Raw genomic sequence first — 27407 nt, forward strand, 5'->3', positions numbered from 1 at the left:
GGATATGGGGAGGGGGAGGGGTGAGATGTGACAGGGTGAGAGAGTGTCATGGACATATATACACTACCAAATGTAAAATAGATAGCTAGTGGGAAGCAGCCGCATAGCACAGGGAGATCAGCTCGGTGCTTTGTGACCACCTAGAGGGGTGGGATGGGGAGGGTGGGAGGGAGGGAGATGCAAGAGGGAAGAGATATGGGAACATATGTATATGTATAACTGATTCACTTTGTTATAAAGCAGAAACTAACACACCATTGTAAAGCAATTATACTTCAATAAAGATGTTTAAAAAAAAAAAAGGAATGAGAGGATACAATGAGCAGAGAAATGACATCAATCTGACAATCAGAAAGAGGACAAAAACAACCAATCACAAGAAGACCTAAGAATTCAAAATACACAGTAGTTCATGCCACTTAATGTAAGTGCAAATTTCCTTAAGGTCCATCCACGAGGTATAGGTTCATTTTTATGTTACACCTAAGAACTATCATTGATAATCATAATGATGGCCATTTTTTGAATTGAAGTTGCAATGTAAAATATAAATTATATTCAGAAGACTATGTAGAAAGAAGTGACATTTATAGTACAATTTAAGTACAGTGTGGTCAAAATACCTGCTGTAAAAAGTGTTGATGTTAAAAAGTTTTGTTTTGAATTTTATTTTATCTATTTTTTTCTACAGCAGGTTCTTATTAGTCATCCATTTTATACACATCAGTGTATACATGTCAATCCCAATCTCCAAATTCATCACACCACCATCACCACCCCCAGCTGCTTTCCCCTCTTGGTGTCTGTATGTTTCTTCTCTACATCTGTGTCTCTATTTCTGACCGGCAAGCCAGTTCATCTGTACCATTTTTCTAGGTTCCACATATATGCTTTAATATACGATATTTGTTTTTCTCTTTCTGACTTACTTCACTCTGTATGACAGTCTCTAGATCCATCCACGTCTCAACAAGTGACCCAATTTTGTTCCTTTTTATGGCTGAGTAATATTCCATTGTATATATGTACCACATCTTTATCCATTCATCTGTCGATGGACATTCAGGTTGCTTCCATGTCCTGGCTATTGTAAATAGTGCTGCAATGACTAACTTCCAAAGAAGTTATACAGATTGCCAAGAAAGCACATGAAAAGCTGCTCAACATCACTAATTATTAGAGAAATGCAAATCAAAGCTACAATGAGGTATCACCTCACTCCTGTTAGAATGGGCATCATCAGAAAATCTACAAACAACAAATGCTGGAGAGGGTGTGGAGAAAAGGGAACCCTCTTGCATTGTTGGTGGGAATATAAATTGATACAGCCACTATGGAGAACAGTATGGAGGTTCCTTAAAAAACTAAAAATTGAATTACCATATGACCCAGCAATCCCACTACTGGGCATATACCCAGAGAAAACCATAATTCAAAAAGACACATGCACCCCAATGTTCATTGCAGCACTATTTACAATAGCCAGGTCATGGAAGCAACCTACATGCCCATCGACAGATGAATGGATAAAGAAGATGTGGTACATATATACAATGGAATATTACTCAGCTATAAAAAGGAACGAAATTGGGTCATTTGTAGAGACATGGATGGATCTAGAGACTGTCATACAGAGTGAAGTAAGTCAGAAAGAGTAAAACAAATATCGTATGTTAGCGTATATATGTGGAACCTAGAAAAATGGTACAGATGATCTGGTTTGCAGGGCAGAAATTGAGACACACATGTAGAGAACAAACGTGTGGTCACCAAGGTGGGAAAGTGGTGGGGCGGTGGGTGTGGTGGTGTGATGATTTGGGAGATTGGGATTGACATGTATACACTGATGTGTATAAAATTGATGACTAATAAGGACCTGCTGTGTAAAAAAATAAATTAAATAAAATTCAAAAAAAAAAGAAAGAAAAACTATTTTGATCTGTCAAGAGAGTATTAATCTCCCAATTTTTTATTGATAGCATGCTCTTACAATATACCGCCATTAGGGGGAGTGTTTGGGTTGTATTCATCTTATGTATCTTATCTTATCTTATGTCTTTATATCTCTAGGTCTGAGCATGTGCTTGAAACCACTCCCCAGCTGAGACAGCCTGGCATGGACACCCTAATGAACCACACACCTTAGTGAACACAGGTAATTGGCAGATGTGTGATTTTTGCTGTCATTGTGTATACTTCAAATTTAAGACTTACCTTTCCATATTAAATCATCCATTTGGTAACAGCAATTATTATTTTAAAAATAAGTGGAAAAAATTTGTTTATATATCCAACTTCATGAATTAGTAATTTCAAATGAGGTTATATTAATATTAGTGTCTTCGAATGTTTCTATTCATTCCCTGATTCACTGTCTAGTCATCCCTCCTACTGTCACCAATCGAATGGCTACTCTGATTTGGGGTGTGTTTTTTTCTGATTATTAATAATTATGAGCCTGTTTTATATATATTTGTTATGCACTCCCCTTCTGTGAAGTTCTTGTCTACATCTTCATGTGACTTCGGGTAGGTGGACTATATTTGTAGAAATTGTAGAATATCATAGATTCTGTAAATACTAGATATTGATTACTTCTCCCTATTTGGCATCACTCCATTAAATTTCTCAGTTATATCATTAAAAGAACAGAGGTCTTTAATGCTTTAATGTTGTTAAATCCATCACTTTTTTACCTACTTTTGAGTTTGGGGTCTTATTTAAGAAGTCCTCATCTACCTAAATTCACAAAAATAAAATCATATTTATTAGCTTTATATTTTTCTATTTTATATTTAGGTCTCTAAACCTTTATACATAATGTAGACTTGATAATATAGTGTTAATTTTCATCATATAATGATCCAGTTTTCCTAACATCAGCTACTATACGATCTATCCTTTCTTTACTGATGAACTCTGTTTCCAGCTCTCGCAGGTGGAACTTTTGTTCCATTGTTTAATTTTTTTTTCATGGATGCATAGTTTTTATTACTATGGTCTTGTGTTAGGTGTTAAAATGTGGTAGGGAGAGGTTCCCCTTTTTTCTTTTCTAACTTGATATTTCAAATCAAGGATAGACAAACATACACATGTATCATGAAATAAGTTTATTAAGTTCTTAAAAAAATACAGCTGGAATTTTTCTTAGTCCTACATTGAATTTATAGATTAATTTAATTTTGGAAGTTTGGTATCTTTACAGTGTAATTTACTCCACCTATAAATATGTTATCCATTTATTCAAATCTTTCTGAATGTCTTTTAGGAAAGTTTAAAAATTTTCTCTCTGTAGGTTTGTGGAACTTTTGCTAAGTTAATTCTTTGGTACTTTTTATTTATGTGCTATAATGAATGGTATCTTATTTTTTAAATGAAATCTTCTAGCTTGTTATTAGTGGTTTAGGAACTGTTATGGATTTTGTGACTTAACCTGTAGCTGGAAACCTTGCTAAACTCTTTATTAATTCAAAGTTTTTCTGTTGATCTAATGATTTTCCACATAGATAACCATCTCCCTTGCACATAATGACATTTTTGCTTTAAAACACTTCTGAATTTAAAAACTATATCTAAAATTTCTCTAAGTATGATATTTGCTGCAGTGTTTGGTCTTTAAGCATATTATCAAGTTTAGGAGATGTTTCATTATTTCCAGTTTCTGTGGTTTTAACATATATAGGTTGTTGAACTTAAGAAGTAATGTTTTTGTACCTGTTGAGACAGTGACATGAACTTTCCAAAGTGGTTCACTAACATGATAAATTACATTGACAGATTTGCAAATGCTAAACCATTCTGGGAATTTTTGCTGCTTTATAAGTAAAACAGGACTATACTTTGAGTTTTTTTGAATCATCTTTCCTTGCTTTGAAATAAAAGTTTCAAATTAAGGTTTTGAAATTAACACTCAAAAATAGAGCTTAGTCATACAGTATTTCTCTTTTTAGAAACATGTGTAAGATAGAGATTTCTATTCCTTAATAGCCATCCGGATCTATGGATTTTTTGGCAGGGGAATTCTTTGATTTCAGTTATTTCCTTTCAAAATTATTGGATTATTCCATTTTAAATTTCCTATAATTTGTATAATATTATTTATGACATTTTATTTTATTGTGGTAAGAACGTTTAATATGACATTACCTCCTTAATAAAAATCTTAAGCCTACAATATAATATTGTTGATTATTGGTACAATGTTGTCGAGCAGATCTCTAGAACTAATTCATGTTGCTTAACTTACGCCCACTGACTAGTAACTCTCTACTTCTCTCTCTCCCCAGCCCCTGGCAACCACCATTTCACTCTCTGATTCTATGAATTTGACTATTTTAGATACCTCACATAAGTGGAACGGTGCAGGATCTGTCTTTTGTGACTGGTTTATTTCCCTTAGCATAATGCCCATGAGGTTCATCTATATTGTCACATATTTCAGAATTTCTTTCTTTTTTTTTTTTTTTTTTTTTATACAAATGGTCTCCCCAAGAGAAGACACTTTTTTTTTTTTTTAATTTATTTATTTATGGCTGTGTTGGGTCTTCATTTCTGTGCGAGGGCTCTCTCTAGTTGTGGCAAGCGGGGGCCACTCTTCATCGTGGTGCGCTGGCCTCTCACTGTCGCGGCCTCTCTTGTTGCGGAGCACAGGCTCCAGACGCGCAGGCTCAGTAATTGTGGCTCACGGGCCCAGTTGCTCTGTGGCATGTGGGATCTTCCCAGACCAGGGCTCGAACCTGTGTCCCCTCCATTGGCAGGCAGATTCTCAACCACTGCGCCACCAGGGAAGCCCCAGAATTTCTTTCTTTTTAAGGCTGAATAGTATTCTACCACATACACCATATTGTCATTATCCATTCATCTGCAGATGAATATTTAGGTTGTTTCTACCACATTTTCATTATCCATTTATCTGCAGATGAATATGTAGGTTGTTTCTACACCTTGGCTAATGTGCATAGTGCTGCAATGAATACAGGAGTGCTAATATCTCTTTGAGATCCTGATTTCCATTCTTTTTGATAAATAGCCAGAAGTGAGACTAGAACATATGTGGTTCTATTTAAAATTTTTTAAGAAACCTCTGTACTGTTTTCCATAGCAGCTGCACCATTTTGCATTCCCACCAATAGCAAGCAAGTGTGTCACTTCACCACATCCTCACCAACACTTGTTGTCTTTTGTTTTTTAATAATAGCCATCCTGACAGATGTCAGGTGATATCTCACTGCGGATTGATTCATATTTCCCTGATGATTAGTGACATTGACTATTTTTGCATATACCTCTTGGGTGTTTGTATCTTCTTTGGAGAAATATCTGTTCAAACTCTCAAGCCTATTTGTTCATTGGGTTATTAGGGTTTTTTATTGTTGTTGTGTGTTTTTGTTTTTTTTTTTTTTGCTATGAGTTATAGGAGCTCTTTATAGGTATATGTTTTGGAGATTAACCTCATCAGATATATGGTCTACAAATTTTTTTTCCCAGGGTCATGTTATCTTTTATTACTAGCACTGATTAATTTAAAAACACATCTGGAAACATGCTCTAAATAAAATGAAAACTACTTTTAGAAACTCATTAGGCCAGATGATGTGACTATAATTGGAAGAAATTAGGTGCAGAGGCTCAAGACAGTTTCCTGTGCAAGCACTTTGGGGTTGAAGCAAGACCTCCAAGATTCACATGGAGGACAAACCCTGACAGTGACCAAATGTCGTTGCCTATCCTGGAGCTACTTGCTTGTGTATCTGAGTAATTGTTTCCTGTTCCATATCTGGAACATACATGAGTAAGTTATGGTTTTAAATGTCATTAATGACACTGAGAAACCAACATTTGCATGCTTGTGATGGTTTTATGACTCTTAACGACTCCTGAAAATATTTCTCATATTCTTTAGGTTGCCCTTTCATGCTGTCATTGTTTCCTTTGTTGGGCAGAAGCTTTTTAGCTTGATATAGTTCCATCTGTCTATTTTTGCTTTTGTGGCCTGTGTTTTTGGTGTCACATCCATGAAATCATTGCCAAGACGAATTTCATGAATTCGTTTTCTTCTAGGAGTTTAACGGTTTCAAATCTTACATTTAAGTCTTTAATTCATTTTGATTTGATTTTTCTGTATGGTGTAAAATAAGGGTCTAATTTCAGTCTTTTGCATGTGGATATCTAGTTTTCACAACATCATTTGTTCAAGAAACAATCCTTTCCCCATCATGTGTTCTTGGATCCTCCCTTGTCAAGCACCCTTGTCAAAGATTAGTCAACTGTATACATTTGGATTTATTTCTGAGTTCTCTCTTCTATTGCATTGATCCATATGTCTGTCATTACCCCAGTTCCATACTGTTTTTTATTTTATTTTAAATATTTATTTTTAGCTGTGTTGGGTCTTCGTTTCTGTGCGAGGGCTTTCTCTAGTTGCGGCGAGCGGGGGCCACTCTTCATTGCGGTGCACGGGCCTCTCACTATCGCAGCCTTTCTTGTTGCGGAGCACAGGCTCCAGACGCGCAGGCTCAGTAGTTGCGGCTCACGGGCCCAGTTGCTCTGCGGCATGTGGGATCTTCCCAGACCAGGGCTCAAACCCGTGTCCCCTGCATTGGCAGGCAGATTCTCAACCACTGTGCCACCAGGGAAGCCCCCATACTGTTTTGATTAATGTAACTTTGTACTATATTCTGAAATCAGGAAGTGTTATACCTCCAGCTTCATTCCTCTTTCTCAAGATTGATTTAGCTATTGATGGTTTTTTGTGTTCGATATGAATCATAGATTTGTTTTTTTCTATTTATGTAAAAAAATTCTATGGGAATTTTGATAGGCATTGCATAAAAAAACCTAATTCTACTCCTTAGGGAGCTAGAAAAAGAAGAAAAAGCTGAGCGCAAAGAATGAAATAGAAAATTAAAAAATAATAGAAAAAATCGACAAAACTAAAAGTTGGTTTTTGAAAAGGTAAAAAAAATGACAAACCATTAGCTAGACTAAGAAGAAAAGAAAGAAGACTCAAATAAATAAAATGAGAAATGAAACAAGAGACATTATGATTGATGCACAGAAATAAAAAGGATCATAAGAGACTACTGTGATATATATCAAAAAACTAGATAACCTAGAAGAAATCGATAAATTCTCAGAAACATACAACTTATCAAAACTAAATTATGAAGAAATAGAAAGTCTGAACAGACTGATAACTAGTATGCAGGTTGAATCAGTAACCAAAAACCTTCCAATAAAGAAAAGTCCAGGACTAGATGGCTTCATTACTGAATTCTACCAAACATTTAAACAGGATTTAATGCCAATGCTTCGCAAACTCTTTCAAGAAATTGAAAGGGAGGGAACAGTTCCAAACCCATCTTATTAGGCTAGATTTACCTTGATACCAAAGTCAGACAAAGACAACACAAGAACAGAAAAACTACTGGACAATAGCTGTAACAAATATGTATGCAAAAGTCCTCAACAAAATGCCAGGAAACTGAATTCAAAGGCACATTAAAAGACTTATATAGGCTTGGACTTGGCCAAGATGGTGGAGGAAGAAGACCCTGAGCTCACCTCCTCCCATGGGCACACCAAAATTACAACCATTTTAAGAGCAAATATCAATGAGGACAACCCAAAGACTAGCAGAAAAGATCTTCTACAACTAAAGATATAAAGATGGAACCACAACAAGATGGATGGGGGAATGGAGACTCAGTATATTCAAGACCCACACTGCCAGGTAGGAGACCTGCAAACGGGAGGATAATCACAATTGCAGAGCTTCAGGAGTGAGGAGTCCAAGTTCCATATTGAACAACCCAGGCTGGAGGTCCTGCACCAGGAAGATTAGCACCTAGAAAATCTGGATTTGAAGGCCAGTGGGGTGTGCTTTCAGGAGAGCCAGAGGGCTGTAGGAAGTAGAGACTTCACTGTTAAAGGGTGCACACAAAAATCTCACACAACAGAGACCCAGGGCAGAAGCAGTAATTTAAAAGGGCCTGAGTCAGACCCACTTGCTGATCTTGGAGAGCTTCATGAAGAGGCAGGAGACAACTTGGTCTCACCCTGAGGATATAGATGTTGGTGGAATCTGGCCCCAGCTGCACCAGGACATGGCCCTGCCCACCAGCAGGCCAGCATCAGTCCTGGGACTTGGCCTCACCCAACAGTGGGCAGGCACCAGCCCTGGGACTCCTAGGCCACCACAGTCAACCATACCAGAACCCAGTCCTGCCCACAAGTAGGCAAGGAGCAGCCCGCCAACTCTGGGGTGCAGCAGTGGAGAGACACCATTCGCAGCACCCCATGGGCTCCAGTCTGGTGCACCAGTGGGCCAGCACCAGCCTCAGGACCCCCTGAGCCCAACAGCCAGCTGCAACAAGATTGAGACTGAACAATCAGTGAGCTGGCACCAGCCCTGGGACTTAGCTCCACCCACCAGTGGCCAGCAACTTCTGTACTAGGCAGGGCCTGACAACCAACCATGCTAAGGACTAGCCATGCTCATCAGAGACCCACAGTAGTCAGTCCCACAACAACAGAAGGGCCTATGCAGTCCACACAGGGGAACCCCTAGAGCATATACCTCTGCTGAGAGAGGACTGTGCTTCAGGGCTCCATAGTACATCTTCCTCATAAGGCCACTTCTCCAAGATCTGAAAATGTAACCACCTACCTAATATTAGGTTTACCTAATACATAGAAATAAAAGCAGAGTATCAGGCAAAATGAAATAACTCAGGAATATTTTCAAAATAAAGGAAGAGGTTACAACCTTAGAAGAAGAGGTGGAAAGTGGAGATAAGCAATCTACCTAATAAAGAGTACAAGGTAATAGTCATAAAGATGATCAGTGAACTTGGAAGGAGAATGGATGGACACAGTGAGAAGTTTGACAAAGAGTTAGAAAATATAAAGAAGAAGCAAACAAAGCTGAAGAATACAATAAATGAAATTTAAAAAAATACACTAGAAGGAATCAACAGTAGATTAGATGATACAAAGAATGGGTCAGAGAACTCGAAGACAGAGTGTGGAAATCACTCAAGCTGAACAGAAAAAAAGAAAAAAGAATTTTAAAAAATGAGGACAGTTTAAGAGACTTCTGGGACAACATCAAGTGCACTAACATTGTCATTATAAGGGGCCCTGAAGGAGAAGAGAGAAAAAGAGACAGAGAACATATATGAAGATATATTAGCTGAAAACTTCCCTAAGTTGAGAAAGGAAACAGACATCCAGGTCCAAGAAGAACAGAGAGTCCCAAATAGGATCAACCCAAAGTGGAACACACCAAGACACATTGTAATTAAAATGGCAAAAATTAAAGATAAAGAGAGAATTTTAAAAGCAGCAAGGGAAAAGTAACAAGTTATATGCAAGGGAACTCCCATAAGCATGTTAGCTGACTTTACAGCAGAAACTCTGCATGCCAGAAGGGAGTGGCACAATATATTTAAAGTGATGAAAGGAAAAAAACCTACAAACAAGAATACTCTATTCAGCAAGAACTTCATTCAGATTTAATGGAGAGATCAAAAGTTTTATAGACAAGCAAAAGCTAAAAGACTTCACCACCATACCAGCTTCATAAGAAATGTAAAAGGAATTTCTCTAAGCAGAAAAGAAAAGAACAAAAACTAGAGGTATGAAAATTATGAAAGGAAAAATCTCATTGGTAAAGGCAAGTATACAGTAAAGGTAGTAGGTCAACTAATAAACTTAGTAGAAAGGTTAAAAGACAAAGGTACTAAAATCAACTATATTCACAATAAGTAGTAAAGGGATACACAAAATAAAAAGATGAATAACATAATGTCAAAACAGTAAACTTAGTGGGAGGAGTAAAAATGTAAGGCTGTTAAAAAGAGTTTGAACTTAAGAGATCAGCAACTTAAAATAATCATGTATATATAAATAATCTATATATAGATTGCTATATATAAACCTCATGGTAACCTAAAATTATGATATATACACACACAAAATGACATTTGTACCTCAAACCAAAAATTATGATATATACACACACAAAATGGAGAAAGAAATCCAAAAATAAAACTAAAAATAGTCACCATATCACAAGAGAAGAGAGCAAAAGAAGAAAGGAACAAAAAAGGACTATAAAACAACCTGAAAACAATTAACAAAATGGCAATAAGTACATACCTATCAATAATTACTTTAAATGTAAATAGACTAAATGCTCAAATCAAAAGATATAAAGTGACAGAATGAATAAAAAAAACAAGACCCATATATATGCTCTTTATAAGAGATTCACTTCAGATCCAAAGATACACTAGCCTGAAAGTAAGGGGATGGAAAAAAGTATTTTTCACAGAACTAGGACAAATAATTCTAAAATTTGTATGGAAACACAAAAGGCCCCAAACAGCCAAATCCATCTTGAGAAAGTAGAACAAAGCTGGAGGTATCACACTCCCTTATTTCAAACAGTACTATGAAGCTACAGTCATGAATGCAATATGGTACTAGCACAGAAACAGGTACATAGATTAATGGAACAGAATCAGAGCCCAGAAATGAGCCCACACTTATATGGTCAGTTAATCTATGATACAGGAGGCAAGAATATACAATAGGGAAAAGACAGACTCTTCAATAATTATGTTGGGGAAAGCTGGACAGCTATGTTCAAAAGAATGAAACTGGACTACTTTCTCACACCATATACAAAAATAAACTCAAAATGGATTAAAGATGTAAATGTAAAACTTGAAACCATAAAACTGCTAGAAGAAAACATTGGCAGTAAGCTCTTTGTCATCAGTCTTAGCAATATTTTTTTGGCTCTGTCTCTTCAGGCAGGAGAAACAAACAAACAAACAAATGAACAAATGGAACTACATCAAACTAAAATTGGATATTGTAAATAATGCTGCAATGAACACAGGGGGAACTAACAAAATGGAAAGGCCATCTACTGTTTAGGAGAAGATATTTTCAAACAATATATCTGATAAGGGGTTAATATCCAAAATATACAAAGAACTCATATAAGTCACCATCAAAAAACAAATAAACCAATTAAAAAATGGGCATAGGACCAGAATAGACATTTTTTCCAAAGAAGACATACAGATGGCCAACAGGCACATGACATCAGGATCAACATCACTAATCATCAGGGAAATGCAACTCAAGACCACAATAAAATATCACCTCACACTTGTTAGAATGACTGTTATCCAAAAGACAACAAATAACAAGTGTTGGCAAGGATGTAGAGAAAAGAGAACCCTTGTGGAAATGTAAATTGGTGCAGCCACTATGGAAAATAGTATGTAGGTTCCTCAAAAAATGGAAAATAGAACTACCATATGATCCATAAATTCTACTCCTGAGTATTTATCCAAAGAAAATGAAAACACTAATTTGAAAAGATATATGCACCCCTGTGTTCATTGTAGCATTATTTACAATAGCCAAGATATGGAAGCAACCTAAGGTCCCACTGATAGATGAATGGATAAAGCAGATTTTGTATATATATACCATGGAATACTACTCAACCATAAAACAGAATGAAATCTTGCCATTTGTGACAACATAGATGAACTTAGATGGTATTATGCTAAATGAAATGTCAGACAGAGAAATATAAATACCATATGATTTCACTTATATGTGGAATCTAAAAAACAAAACAAAGGAACAAACATAACAAAATAGAAAAAGTCATAGATACAGAGAACAGATGGTTGCCAGAAGGGATAGAGTGGGTGGATGAGAGAAATAGATGAGGGAAATTAGGAGGTACAAATTTCCAGTTGCATAATAAATGAGCCACAGGTATGAAAGGTATAGTGTAGAGAATATAGTCAATAACTATGTAATATCTTTTTATGGTCTAGGAGGTAACTAGACTTATTGCGGTGACCATTTTGTAATGTATAGAAATATCGAATCACTATGTTGTGCACTGGGAACAAACAGCGTTGTAGGTCTACTTTACTTCAAAAACAAGCAAACAAACAAACAAGTTCATAGTAAAAGAGATCAGATTTGCGGTTACCACAGGCAGTGAATGGGGGGAGGGGCAATTGGATGAAGCTGGTCAAGAGGTACAAATTTCCAGTTATAAGATAAATAAGTACTAGGGATGTCATGCACACCATGATAAATATAATTAACACTGCTCTATGTTATATATGGAAGTTGTTAGGAGAGTAAATCCTAAGAGTTCTCATCATGAGGAGAAAAATTTTATCCTTTTTATTTTATCGTATCTATATGAGATGATGGATCTTCACTAAATTTATTGTAGTAATTATTTCATGATGTGTGTAAGTCAAATCATTATTCTGTACACCATAAACTTATACATGCTGTATTCTATTACATCTCAAGAAAACAGGAAGAAATAATTAAATATATAAATAAACAAAACAAAAATAAGTAAAATGCTCATACACCATCTACTATACAACACAGGGAACCATATTCAGTAACATCTAATAACCTATAATGAAAAAGAATCTGAAAAAGAATATATATATGTATGTATAAATGAATCGCTTTGCTGTACACCTGAAACTAACACAACATTGTAAATTAACTATACTTCAATTTTTTAAAAAAAATTTATTGGCGTATAGATGATTTACAATGTTGTGTTAGTGTCTGCTGTACAGCAAAGTGAATCAGTTATACATATACATATATCCACTCTTTTTTAGATTATTTTCCCATATAGATCATTACAGAGTATTGAGTAGAGTTCCCTGTGCTATACAGTAGGTCCTAATTAGTTCAATTTTTAAAAAATGTTAAAAAAAAGAATTGTAAAGTGAAAACTATAAAATATTAATGAAAGAAATTAGAGGAGACACAACAAATGGAATGACATTCCATGTTCATGAATTGGAAGATTTTATGTTGTTAAAATGTCAATTAAAATGGTAAAAATTCTTATGATCAATCTGTCACTTTCAGAATTTTTTAATTGATATGATTGTTTATAATACTGTCTTGTTATTTTTTCTATTTGTTATACCAGTATTATTTCTAACTTTCATTCTATATTGTTTCTTTTTATTTTCTATTTTTCTTAGTAAATTTTGCCATAGTTTTGTTCAATCAATCTCTAGGAAAAAAATCCTTTTATGTTTATTCAATTTTGTTCCTTTTTATTGATTTTTGCCTGTAGTTTTATTGTATCTGTCCTTCTTATTTTGTTGAGTTCACTGTTTGCTTCTTTTGCTCAACATTGGTAGCTGATATATATATTTCAGGTGATAAATTAGCTCTGAGTGCTCCTTTAAATTTGTCCAAGAATTTTAAACATATTTTTCCTTTCTTGCAAAGTGTTAAATTATATAAGCACATTTCTTCTTTTCCAAAGAATTTTTGAACAATGTTTATGCTCCATGATGGCAGGGATTTTTTTTTCCCCTCTTTTGTTCACTCTTCTGCATCCCAAGTCTCTATCTTTTGTGTTTTTAGCTTATTTGTGTATGTCATAAATGCTAATATAATAGAACATTTTTTCCATTTTATTTTTGACTTTCACATTTCATACTGGTAACATTTTTCTCTTTTCTCCTATGCTGTCTTTCACTAGGTTAAATATTCTTTTGCTAGTTTGAATCATATTTTATGCTATTCTTCTGGTGTTCTGCCTTAACTTACTAAGAACTTATATTTTTATGTTTATTTCTTAAACATACACATCTTGGCATAATTCTCACCTACCTGTCATAATCTTATTATCTAACCTCTTACCCCCTTCCATGCACATTTGAATTATTGAATTATAAACATACAATTTTGGGGATCTTGATTTTCTAGGCAGTTATAAGTTTTGATGAGTTTATTTACCCTTTCTGCATATCTTTCTATGTAGCATCCTCCTGGATTAATTTTTCTTTTTTCTAGAATACTTCTTTTGAAAATATTTTCAAGGAGAGTCTTGATGTAATAAATTTTCTGAGATTTATATGCTTAACAAAATCTTTTTTTTATCCTGTCATTTAATAATATTTTGCTAATAAAATTTAGGACAGAGTCTTTCAGTAGATTTATTAAAATGTCAAAATATCATCTGCAAAATATCATCTATATACTTGGGGGGGAAAAACAATAGAGAAAATTTTAAAGTAAAGTGATAGAAAAAGATAAAACTGGCAAAAACAAAAAATAATCTAACAGCATGGTGTACATGTGTTTAGGAAAAGCCATGTATAAGAATGTTTATAACACCACTATTAAAAATAACCCCAAAATGGAAACAAACAAATGTCTAGTAACAGCAGAATAGATAAATAAATGTGGCATTTAAAGAATGGGATAGTATACAGCAGTGAGAATGAATGAACCACAACTACATGCAATAACATGGATGAATTTTTCAAATCTGTTGAGTGAAAGAACCCAGATACAAATGAGGACGTACTCTATGATGCCATTTATACAAAGTTTACGAACAGGCAAGTCTAGTCTATGATGTTGAAAGTAAGAGTGGTGGGAAGGTGGCAGTGACAGGAAGGGTAGGCAAAGAGAGTAGGACAGTTTCTGGTGAGCTGGGAATAGTCAGTTTTTTATCTGCTTCTGGCTATGCAAGTATGTTTACTCTATGACGATTCATATTGGGTAGTTATGATGTATGCACTTTCCTCTATGAATAACACATTTAATCAAAAAATTCAAAGTATTTTTTAAATATACCTTTGTAACAATATTTATAAAAGATAAAGTAGAATTCAAAGTTATTTTTCTTCAATATTTTGAAAGTTAACTCATTGCCTTCTTGCATCCAGCACTACCTTGTGAAATTTAAAGTCACTTTGGGGACTTCCCTGGTTGCACAGTTGTTGAGAATCCGCCTGCCAATGCAGGGGACACGGGTTCGATCCCTGGTCTGGGAAGATCCCACATGCTGCGGAGCAACTAAGTCTGTGAGTCACAACTACTGAGCCTGTGCTCTAGAGCCCGTGAGCCACAACTACTGAGCCCATGCACGACAACTACTGAAGCCCACACGCCCTAGAGCCCGTGTGCTGCAACTACTGAAGCCCGCACGCCTAGAGCCCGTGCTCCGCAAGAGAAGCCACTGCAATGAGAAGCCCGCATACCACAACGAAGAGTAGCCCCCGCTCACGGCAACTAGAGAAAGCCTGCGCGCAGCAATGAAGACACAATGCAGCTAAAAATAAAAATAATAATAATTAATTAATTAAATAAAACACAGCTGTTTAAAAAAATAAAAAAATAAAGTCACTTTGATTCTCTTTCTTGGTGTTTCTACTTGTCATTTTTGAAGCTTTAAGAATTTTCTTTCAATTTCCTTAATTTGATCTTAATTCCACTATGTCTATAAATTGGCTTTCTTTTATGTATCCTGTTTGGCACTCCATGAATATTTTAGTCCTTTCAATATGTTTGTGTTTTTCTGAAAATCAGTCATTATTTTAGTTACCGCCCTGGAATTTACAGCCCCATGGATCCTTAGGTAAAAGCTCTGTCCCAGCACCTTGTCAGAGGGGTGGTGTTAGGAAAACAGAAAAGGCTTTAGGAATTGAACACTTCATTGATCTGTTCGTCTTTCTTTGTTTGTTTAAGAGCCAAGAACTCCAGAACTTGTTAAAATGAGAAGAATCCTCATCATCAATACAAATGAAAGAAAACTCCTCACATAGAGAAAAAAACCCAGTCACATCATGAATGGAGAGATCATTACAGCATTGATGGCTTCAATATATAATTTGGTTCTGGATAAAAATATACATTTGTTTTGTAAAGTGTCTATTGGTTAAATTCAGCTTCAAAATATTTGGATTTTCCGAGGTGGTAATTGTGGAAACTGTAACATTTCTCAAAAATCATTTCGTACTTGCCAGCTCCACAGTGTAGATTGCCATTCCTCCAAGCGCCAACGCAGTGAAACAATTCATGTCTTCCCACCTCTCCCTGTTTCCTTTCTCTGTCTGCACAATGAAAATGGAAACGGTGTATATTTTTTCAAACATTTTCTGTTTCCCCAGTTGCCACCTCTGAAAACTGCGAATCGTTTTGAAGATGGGAAAAGAGGAGTACTATTTATTTTATTTTATCCCCTACAAGTACACTGCAAAAACTGGCCTTCACGCCTCTGCTTGGGGGGCGGGGCGGGGGTGGGGAGGAGGGGTATTTGTGTCGGAGGAGGAGTGAGGCAGCTCTCCGCAGGCGCTGGCGGGGCGCATCCTTGCTCCACAGAACTGGAGGAGCTCTGTCTGGTCCGGTGTGAGATCCCTCCGGGCTTCCCAGCTGAAGCCAAACACCCCGCGCGGCCAGGAGCGAGGATGGAGTGGCTGGTGAGCCGGGCCAGGCGTGGGAAAGAGGGCGCAGGGTGGGCGACATCGCTCCGGTGGCCCTGGGGCGGTGGCGGGCTGAGAGCGCCGGGCTGCGGCTTTCCCCAGTCTGGTTCGGAGGTGGGATTTCTGCTAGCGCTCTCCTCTCAGCCCTTAACCTTGCTGAGAAGCGGATTTTGCCTTCCAAAGGGTGGTTTACAGGCCATTCCTGGGGTTCCGGTGCTCTGGAAAAAGGATGCTGCCAGGCGCAGGCTCCGGAGACGCTTCTCCGAAGATCCTCGACATCCTCAGACAGGAACCGGGCTGGGAGGCGGGCGCTGGCGGCGGGGATAGAGAGTCCTGTATTGGTTCCGTTTTGGCCCTGAACTCTGGGGTGGGGTTGCAGAATTTCAGGCTCAGGCTCTCCAGGAGAGCTGGCCCCCTCTGTGATGCTCCAGCCTCTTTCTGCATCCTCTGGGCCTTTGCCTTGGGAAGCCATAAAGGATTGGATAAATCAGGGTTAAAACCCAGGGTATCCGCGAGAGACAGACATTTTGTTTCTTCAGGACCTGTGTATATGACAAAATGAAGGAAGGAGAGGATTTTCATTTACATTGGTAATTGATAAAAATAATAAAAAATAAAATCTAAATACAAGTAATGCCTGAAGTAATTTTTTTTTTCTATATAGTTTATTGGCAGGATCACACAGCCAGTTATTTCACTCTTTTCCTTAACAAAGGAGAATGGTGGCCTGAGAGCTAGTGTTTACTGAGTGCCAGGTGCTCTTAATCTTCACCACTATCCTTCAAAGGAGGAGTTATTACCCAATTTTACAAATAAAGAAACAGGCAGAGAGGTTAAGTTTTCCAAGTCCATGTGACTGTATGTGGCAGGGTCAGGATTTGGACCTAGAAATTTTCAGGTAAGAGGTATGTATAGGGGCAATGTAGATGGGCAGCTGTCAGGTAAGACCCAGGCCTGTGAACCCTGGCCCTCTTGACAAAGGTTATAAATGGACTTCTCTATTTCCATTATTGTGTGATCTGATTAATGAATTTTTTAAACTACCTAACACATATTGGCTTTTACCATACCTTAGGCACTGTATTAAATACTTTAAATGCTTAATTAATTCTCATAGTAACCCAAAGAGATAACAGCAACATTGATTTAGTGCTTATTTGTATCAGTCACTGTTCTAGGAGCTTTACATATACTATCTCATTTAGTCTTTTTAACAGAGAGTAGGTTGGTACTATTATTTTTTTTTTCTGCATTTCAGAGAGGTAAAATGATTTGTCCTAGCTCACACATCTAGTATTGGTGCTAGCCTGAACTCAAGTCAGCCAGAGGAAATGTGTATATAATTAATAGCAAAGCTTTCTTTCTAATTCCCTTTGCCTCAATCACTGTGCTTCTGTTTCTTAAACATTGCTGGCCCCCAGTTCGTGCATCTTGTGTTTTGGTGTGTGTCTGCTTTCTCTCTTATCCTGAAAGACAGATTTTTACTCTGAAAGCCAAACTATTTGCATTCCTCATCACAGCCTTTGCTAGAGCCTGGATTTCCATGTGGCATGATGGTGTGGAATTAGAATGCCAAAGAAAACTTTTTAGTTTCAGAAGCCAAAGTTTTTTTTTTTTTAACATCTTTATTGAAGTGTAATTTCTTTACAATGGTGTGTTAGTTTCTGCTTTATAACAAAGTGAATCAGTTATACGTATATATATGTCCCCATATCTCTTCCCTCTTGCGTCTCCCTCCCTCCCATCCTCCCTATCCCACCCCTCTAGGTGGTCACAAAGCACCAAGCTGATCTCCCTGTGCTATGCGTCTGCTTCCCACTAGCTATCTATTTTATGTTTGGTAGTGTATATATGTCCATGCCACTCTCTCACTTTGTACCAGCTTACCCTTCCCCCTCCCCATATCCTCAAGTCCATTCTCTACGTCTGCATCTTTATTCCTGTCCTGCCCCTAGGTTCTTCATGACCAGTTTTTTTTTTTTTTTTTTTTAGATTCCATATATATGTGTTAGCATACGGTATTTGTTTTTCTCTTTCTGACTTACTTCACTCTGTATGACAGACTCTACGTCCATCCACCTCACTACAAATAACTCAATTTCGTTTCTTTTTATGGCTGAGTAATATTCCATTGTATATATGTGCCACATCTTCGTTATCCATTCATCTGTTGATGGACACTCAGAAGCCAAAGTATTGAAATAGCAAGAGCCTAAGCATTTGAGTTTTAAAAGCCTAAATGCTGAAAGATCAAGGACAGGCCTTCATCCCAGAAAAAGTTGATGGGAAGAATACAAAGTGATGGAGGAAGCAGCTTCTTTAACCCTAGGCTGGGAGAGCAAAGAGGGACTGAATAGTGTTGGTTTGTGTCCTGAAAAGGATGCTCTGTGCCTGGCCCCCAGGAGTAGGGAGTCCAGGATGGTGGTGAATAGAACTTACAGGTAGGTGTTGAAGTCAAAGAACAGAAAACACCTGTGCCTTGCTTTCTTGCGGGGAACTGTGGGAAGAGGAAAGCTTGCCCATCATGGCAAGGGAACTGTAAAACAGAGATGGACAGACACATGGGAGTCTAGTCAGAGAGCCTTGTAGAATTCTCCTTTGTTCAGCACAGAAGAATCCAGGAGCACAGAATCTGGAGAATCGGGAAACATGAGAGAACATCCTGTAAGCACAAGATTTAATTGTACAAACCGATGACCAGGATGACTTGAGGGAAACACAGTGCCAGCATGGATAGATGGTTGTAACCAAGGGTTAATGGTCCTGTCCCACGGCTTGGCATTCCCAGGACTGTGGATGCAGTGCCAGAGTTTGGGACAATTGTGAAGTGTTGGTGGGCTAAACTGACAGAGAGTATGTGATACTGACTGAAATTAAGTCTCTACCTCTAGTTGGAATGGCAGCATGAAATAAAAATTAAGTTCAGTGAAAGAAAAATACAGAGAAACCTATATTTCTTACACACCTCAATTATAGAAAAATATAGAATATAGGAAAAAATATAGGGAAAATTTACATTCCTTGCTTGTACCCCCTTACAGTGAACACACTAACGTAGACCAAAGCCAGCCATGGGGCTGCTGCAGAGTAAAGTTATTCTGTCTCCATTCTACTCTCTCATTTTGTAACAAAATTATACCCAGAATAATATTCCCTTAAATACCACCATGATTTGTAAAAAGGCCAAGGATTTCTGCCAGACACATGAAAATAAAACAATGACGAAAAAATAAAGCCATTACTGGTTTTTAAAAGGTAAAATTTACATAAACTGTGCAGAATTTGTAGGAAAATCTACCTCAGCAGTCACATATTCTGCCAAGCGGTTACAATCTGAGTTACATTTTTAATATTAACAGACGTGGATTATTTGGGGGAGTGAATGTTCTTCAGCATTTGCAGTCTCTATGTTCTCTGGGTATACTTATGGCAGTTTGTTTTCCCAGCAGTCTTGACAGTGGTGGCTTTGGAAGCAAGGCCTCAAATTGCTTATTGATGGCCATAATGAAGGAACCACACTGCTGCTTTTCCCTTCCCATATCCTGAGCACCCTCTGTTATTTCTTCCATTTATAGTCTCTGGTTCTGCTTCCACAAAACCAAAGGTTTCCGGTGGTTAAAACTTTAGCTGCAACATTTCCTGAAACAGCGATTAGATTGAAGCTTCCTTAGCTTTGTCCACATCCAAACGCCCATTTCTGTACTTTGCTTTCTGTCTTCAGGTATTGAGGAGGCTCTTCTGTCATCTGTCTACCTTCCAACTGATTTGGTTCTTGGCTGCCATGATGTTATGCAGGGCACAAGGTAAAGATACTCAATTCCCCTGCGTGGAATCCAGGAAACACAGTTTTTGGAGTGGAGACATTTGGCCACTCTTGTTTGTGCTGTGTTAGTTCATCTGTCTCCATGAATTATTTAAACGTGTAATTTGTTTGGCTGACTGAGAGTGGTTCTTTCTGCTTTCCACATTTTTTCCAATGTTTCCAAAGACTTTAATATTGAGAAACTTTTCATAGATAAAACCAGACATGAAAAAATTCTTCCTAAATTAAGATATCATTTTTCACCTATCAAATTGAATAATGTTTAAAATAATAATTCCCTATGTTTGTAAAGATATGGGAATGCCTAAGGGAGTGTGAATGAATATGGCCTTTTGGGAAGGTAGTCTGGTAATAAGCCTTAAATTTGGGTGTGTCCCTCTTACAGAAAAATACTAAAAATAATGAAATATGGAGGTTACATAGGTTCACATAGTCTATTATATAAAACATACACCTATGCTCTCCACTCATCTGCTGAATTTCCTACTTGTGCCAGTCCCTTCTCCTCGGTTCCATAGGAGACCACACCTCACTTTGCTGCTGGCCTTTTATCACCTTCCGCGTGATGTTGTACTACATCAGCCTTCACAGGGGTAGGAAAGGGAAACTTCATACCATGTACAACACAGGATTTACCAACCCTAAATGGAGTTTCATATATGCAGCGAAGAATTGTAAGCTTTCCACTAAATTATTAGTCAAAGAGAAAAGTTACCCAAGAAGTTAAAACTCTAGTTTTGATCCCTTTTCTACTCTCTATTCTAAAAGCAGCAATTTGTTCAAATCTCTGCTCTGAAAAATCTCAACAAACCTTTTGGAAACTCCAGTCCTAACAACCGGTATTCCCCCCAGAACTTTTCACATCTACCAAGAGTACACCTCACTAAAATTGGAATTATGCAACACTTGCGGGTTCCAATTTGTATTTGTTGCTATGCCCATCTTTTCATTCTTGATGTTGTTGAGTGGATATTGTTTGTTTGTTTATGCTGCCTTCTTTTTTTCTAATTACTCTAGACAGTTTATCTGTGTTATTAGTCTTAAAAAAAAATAACAGATTTTGGTGTTTTAATTCAAAATTTTGTGTACCATTTTATTAATTTGTGCCTTTAACTTTATTAATTCACTCCTTTTATCATTTCTTGGGTGGGGTGGGAATTTTGGATATCTGTGTGTATTCATTTTCTTCAATCTTTCTTGTTTCCCAGTAAATTAAGTTAGGATTAAATATTTCCCTCTGAGAACTGCTTTGTAAATTTCTACAGATTTTAATATATGATATTTTTATTGTCATTCATAGTGATTTATAATTCTTGTTATGATTTCTGGTGTAATTAAGGAGTTAAAAGAAGCATGTAAATTTCTAATTTTATTGCATTATGGACAGAGTTCAAGGTCATTTTTTTGTATACTATTTCAAGTTCAATTTTGGGGTATGTTCCACATGTTGTTTGAAAAGATTGTATGTTTTCTTTTGGGTAAAAGTTTACAAATACATGCTCATATGCACATACTACACATACATATATAATAATTTATATATAAAAATTTGTTTTTCAAATGCTCTATATCCTTATATTTGGTTTTATTGCTTTACTTATTTTTTTAATATATGGAAATGAAAATTCCAAGAGAACAATGAAAAACTCTCCCATTATGATTATGGATTTATGGATTTTTCTTTGTAGTTCTATTAGCTTTTTATATATTTCAGAGTTATGTTGTTAGGTGCATGAAGTTTCATGATTGGTATGTCTTATTTTAGATTCCTCCTTTTATCATTTTGAAAAATACATTTTTGTTCCTTACAGTGTTTTTGTCTTCTATTCTCCCCTTTCTCTCCTTTTAAAATTCTTACTGGACTCATGCTGAAACATTCTAGTCTTTGAATTTTTCTTTAATCCTTTCTATATCTTTATCCCTTTGTGCTACATTCTGGAAAAATTCTATGACCTGGTCTTCCTACTTACTAATTTACTCTTCAGTGATATTTATTCTGCTAAGTCTGTTAAGAGTTTACATTTCTCATTTTCTGCATCTCTGGTTTCTACTATTTACAGTGCTGGTTCCTTTTCACACTTAAGATATCACATTTATTCACATCAAAATGTTTATTTATGATATCTTTATTCATTTGGTGAGTTCTTGGGTTTGTAGAGTTTATTATTCCTCTATCATTATGTTAACTTTCTCAAATGTTTGGCTATTTGTTTTATTGAGATCTCCCATTGAGTCATCTATCGTAACAATATGACTAGCCAGCATTGGAGGGGGAAGAAATTATTGCCATGCCTTATATTCTGCACTGCATACACTAAAAATGGGGGAATGTGTAGATTGTCATTTGGTGGTCAAATCTCTCTGGTACTATCAGCCTCCTGGAGCACTGTCCTGTATATCTCTCTATCTTGTGTTCCTATATTCACCACTGCTTCCTGAAGGCAGACATCACTACTGCTGCTCCTTCCCTTGCAGGTATGTGTGTGGAATGTATAGAGCTGCTATACCTTCTTCACTTAAACTAATCACTCTGCCTATTGTCCATTGGCCCTTTCTTATTCCTAGCTGTTACTGCTCCAGGCATAAACTCACTTGGTGATGCTTCTATCCTATTTGGCACTTTCCATCTTCAACCTCACTTCACCTAATTTCCAGCCTACAGGGATTCTTCATGTAATTTCTGGTCACTGGGAGTTTGCTTTCTTATTTTTCTACTCTGCTACTCTTAAAGACTGAACAAATATTTGAACTTATATTTCTCTAGCAACATCAGGAAGGTAGGTAAATGTTGTTTTCTTTTTTTGCATTTTTCTGTATCTTTTCTAAATTTGACTTTGAACGTGCATTGTTTTTAATCAAAAAATGTATACTTGTGTATGTATTAAAATTTAAAATATAAATGTTTTTTTTATGATTCCATGATGAAAGTGGAGACCCAAGATGTAAGAGAGTTGCTGAACACACCTGCTTCTTTAAGATGCTCTCTGCAAAATCCCCAGGAAGTTCTGATTGTGACATGGCAAAAAATCAAGGCTGTAAGCCCAGAAAACATGATCACCTTTAGCCAGAACCATGGGGTTGTGGTCCAGCCTGCCTATAAGGACAAGATAAACATCACCCAGCTGGGACTCATGAGCTCAACCATTACCTTCTGGAATACCACCTTGGAAGATGAAGGGTGTTACAAGTGCCTCTTCAATACCTTTGGTTCTGGGAAGATCTCAGGAATAGCCTGCCTCACTCTCTTTGGTGAGAGTCTCTGAGAATACATTGTCTCTGGCTTGAAATGTTATCTTGCAGAATGTTTGGAATGTAGTGGTAGTGCCTAGTTTTTCAGGATCCTAACCCCAGAAAGGCTCATGAGAGGACACTTGGCCTTTCATGTCTACTGTAACTGGGGTTACTGTTATTTGGAGAGTTCATAGGACTATGTTGAATCTCTACCTGGAGTTATCTTTGCCCTGACAAATACTGTTGTCAACAAGAGTAAATTAAGGACCATAGCGAGGATAAGTTCTCCATAAGCACTGATGTGGTTCAGACCTGGCTTTGCAGTTAGCAGTCATGTGACCCTAGAAGAGTCCTGTCCACTCTGTACCAGAGTTTATTTATCTGCACCAGAAGTGTGAAGTAGATCATCTCTAGGGTCTCTAACAGCTTTAGTATTTTTGGATCTAAGGACAAAGCCAGATTGGGCTAAGCTGGAGCCAGTTATGGGGGTCCCTCTCATTTTGTTTCAGTGTAGCTGTATCAGGATTGATAAGGAGACATGCAGCAGAGGTTCTTCATTCCTGATGCCTACTAGGAATTTAACTGAATAATAAGCATTCTTTTAAAATCCAAGAGGCTTAGTTTGACAAGATTCCTTTCTTCTTAACTGATGCTTAGCTGAGGTCAAGAATTGAGAATTAGGAATAAGGGGTAACTTTGGAGGATGGCACACTTGGTGGTAGTTTTAGAAGGGAAATGACAAACTTAGACAGGGTTATTAGGAATGTTAAAATGAGAGTTCACGCACACCAAGAATACTGGACAAGGGATAAGAAGAGGCTCAGTAAATAAGAATGCAAGGGAGGTAAGACAACACCGAACACAAGTTTCTTTCACTTATTTTGCCTGTAATGAGTCCTCTCGGCAGGATCTTGCATCAGGCTTTCTTCTTGATTTCTATTTCTTTCATTCCTCTGTCTCCCTCTGTCTCCCTGTCTTTCTCTCTCTCTCCCCTCCTCCAATCCTTCCTTCCTCTTTCCTTTCCTTTTTTCCTCCCTTGCTCTTTTTTCTTCCTTCCCTCCCTCTCCTTTCCTTCCTTCCTTCCTTCCTTCCTTCCTTCTTTCCACCATTTTTCTTCCTTTTCCTTCTTGTGTCACATTTTTCTCATTTCTGTTCTGTTTCCTTTTCTTTTTCTTTTTTGTTCATCTTTCTTTTTCCTACTCCCCCTTCTTTACTCATAAACTTTGTGTTACTTTTTGCCCGAAAAGCAGACTCCTCTGCATCTTCTAGTGAGTAATTCTGTAGTTCTTTTCCACACTGATCCTTTCCAGCCACACCTTATAGCTTTCATCTAAGTCATTCTTTGATACATCAGAGAACCCTGCTGCCAGTCTGGCCACATCAACCATACTCATCTTCCTTTACCTTATGTCTCTTCCTCCAGGGCTTATTGATGTTAGTAATCTGGGCACTCTGGACAGAGGCACAGTCCTATAGGCTCATTTTCTCCAGCCTACTGCCACCCACCCACCTCTTGAACTTCTGAGCACGGACAAGCTTTCATTTAGCATTGCCCTTTAATTATCTTGTGGGCTCCAAAGCCAACCACAGAAAGGCAAGTTTGCATTTGCTCAGCAGAGGTAAACGGTATATTCCAAGGAAAATGAACTCATTAATCAAGGGACTTTTGAAAGGGAACAGGATACAGCTGACCTAAAAATAATGTCCTTTTTTCATAAGCTAGTTATTTTCTGTTAACTCCATAAGGTGATCTCCACGGTCCTTACAACTGTCATTCTGTGATTTTCTGACTACTGACTATGAATTTCTAATTGACATTTTATATAGGTATTTCAAACAGGGACTTGCCAAGTCTGCTCCATGCATCTTGCTCCCTGGCCCAGTTCCAAACAGAAAAAGGCTTTCTCTAAGCAGCAGCCCCGCTACGGGCTCTCTGTTCTGAAACTGCCCTTGTGCTTCTGAGAAGTGCAGACTACTTGTATGGAGGTGCCGATTGGTGGTCATTGTCAAACTATTTGAGAGGGGTACCCAGAAGAAGGCAGAGATATTGCATTGCCCATGGAAGAGAAAAGAATAATTAGGCTCTGCACTGTTTGGGGGAGAAGGTACCTTCTGTCCATCCAGCTAATTCTCCTAGAGGCAAACTACAGGGAGGATTGTACTTGTCACAGGGTTGTACTAGGCCAGTCTCCATCCTGCAATTCAGAGAATTAGACACAGGAAGAAGCCAGAAGGCCCCAGTTTGGACTGGATGTGCTACCTTATCTTTCTAGCCTCCACTGTCTTTCTGTAAAGATCTTCCTCTCATCTCTCTGAGGAGAGTGTGGGGCTCACACCATGCTTAACTGATGGCAGATAATTTTTTTTTGTCCCAGTACAGCCCACAGTATTCCTTCACTATAAATTATCTGAAGACCACCTAAATATCACTTGCTCTGCCAATGCTCGCCCAGCCCCTATGATCTCCTGGAAGGTCTCTGGCTCAGAGATTGAGAACAGTACTGAGATTCTCTCACACCCCAATGGGACAACGTCTGTCACCAGCATCCTCCAGATCAAAGACCCCAAGAGTCAGGTGGGGAAGGATGTGATCTGCCAGGTACTGCACCTGGGGACTGTGACCGACTACAGGGAAACTGTGAACAAAGGTAAGAGAGAGAGGGCAAGATTTATCGTGGTCACATTTGTGGACACACACCTGCAAGGTGGTGAATGCTCTGCAGAGCCTCTTGGCCTTTAGCAAAGGAGCTGATAAGGGAGAGAATGGGATAAGTAGGGAAAGAAAAACAGAGTTGAGGAAGCCAATAAAGCCGATTTTACCTTGGCAAATGTGGTATGTTGCCCACATACTGAATGCTTTTGCTGAGATCCATCCATTGATTTATTCTTCTGTGCTACTAACTGAGCATTTGTTATGCCAGAAACGCAACAGTGAGGACTCAGTCCCTGCACACAGGGAGCTTCTAGTCTAGGAGGGAATGCAAAAGGAGCTGGGCAATTGTAAAACTTCATGTTAAATGCTTCAATAAGAAAGCTATAGTAGGAGTTCGGGTTTTTGAGCATGATTCACCTGTTCTCCTTTGGCCCTGCAATAAACCTTTCTCTACTTAAAAAAAAAAAAAAAAGACAGCTGTGGGAGGATTGAGAGTGGGGAGAAGTAGCATCAGCTCAGTCTGGAAGGATTAGGATGTTTTCCTGGAAGAAGCCACACCCAGGATGAAACCTTTGCATAATCTACACTGTGGGAAAGGGGCTTTTAAGAAGGGGGCCAATCTGAGATGTTTTCCTCACCCCCTTTTAAAATAAACTGCCTCCTGTTCAGGACCTATTTTGCTCTCTTGTGTTTCTATCTAAACTGCTGTCTCTGGGCCTCATCAATACAAGAGGTAAAGATTATGGGAGAGAGAATAAAGAAAGCGGTGGTTTTAGAGACAGGACACTTCAGTGATAACAGCCACAGTTTTCTTTCTCTATGTAGTTTTGAAGCACTAACTCTGGATGAGGCACTCAGTAGGAAGCCTCCTATAAAAAGATATTGCTGCTTTTTTCTGGACGCATTGTAAACAATAAAAGCTGGAAAAGTTTAGACCTCATTGGTATGGTGGCCTCTAGTGAACATATCCTGTAGTCATTTCTGGGGTCCTTGAAAAAGCAGACTAATCAAAAAGTAAATATTTAGGTAAATTTGCTCAAGAGGTTTGCAGTATTAGATTTGGACATTTGTGAAGAGATCCTCAGATTCAGCCACGGTGAAGGGTAAATTTCCCTGAAAAACAAAAATCTGAAAAGGAACATGTCTTTCCAAGAGTGCCAACATTGACTTATATCATTTATAATGTTTATACGTCATTTGTATAATGTTTGTTCATTCTGCGAACATTTACTAAAAATCTTTCATGCTTAAAGCATTATGTCGAGCACTAGAACTAGTGAAATTAGACAAATCTGAAGGTGCTCAGTTAAAGTATGTGACAAATTCCATTATAAAGGTATGGAGAAGATGCTGGAGACTCCCAAATCAGGGAGTGCTTCTTCTGCCTTTG

The 27407-nt window shown here is 37.6% G+C and overlaps 2 protein-coding genes across 8 annotated transcripts in view; both read left to right on the forward strand.

Moving 5' to 3' along the window:
* The window catches only part of LOC309630044 (uncharacterized protein), a 47404-nt gene extending 31649 nt beyond the window's left edge, over positions 1-15755 (forward strand). Inside the window, exons 3-4 of one of the 2 annotated variants that reach the window (XM_082394806.1) lie at positions 2071-2155; positions 14775-15755. In XM_082394806.1, coding sequence (XP_082250932.1) covers positions 2071-2105 — 35 coding nt within the window. In that variant the 3' untranslated portion in view covers positions 2106-2155; positions 14775-15755. The remainder of the gene's footprint in view (positions 1-2070; positions 2156-14774) is intronic. The other variant, XM_082394807.1, reaches the window with a different exon arrangement.
* A 406-nt stretch (positions 15756-16161) lies between these two features.
* Positions 16162-27407, forward strand: part of CD200 (CD200 molecule) — a 39167-nt gene continuing 27921 nt past the window's right edge. For 5 of the 6 annotated variants that reach the window (XR_014245371.1, XR_014245372.1, XR_014245373.1 and 2 more), the window contains exons 1-4: positions 16162-16307; positions 20032-20113; positions 23062-23382; positions 25740-26012. Coding sequence is in view for 3 of the 6 variants with exons in the window: in XM_082394792.1 (XP_082250918.1) it covers positions 16296-16307; positions 20032-20113; positions 23062-23382; positions 25740-26012 (688 nt within the window). In the remaining 3 variants the exon portion in view is untranslated. The remainder of the gene's footprint in view (positions 16308-20031; positions 20114-23061; positions 23383-25739; positions 26013-27407) is intronic. The other variant, XM_082394793.1, reaches the window with a different exon arrangement.

Source organism: Balaenoptera borealis, assembly GCF_965194805.1.
Source record: "Balaenoptera borealis genome assembly, chromosome: 5".
Classification (NCBI taxonomy): Eukaryota; Metazoa; Chordata; class Mammalia; order Artiodactyla; family Balaenopteridae; genus Balaenoptera; species Balaenoptera borealis.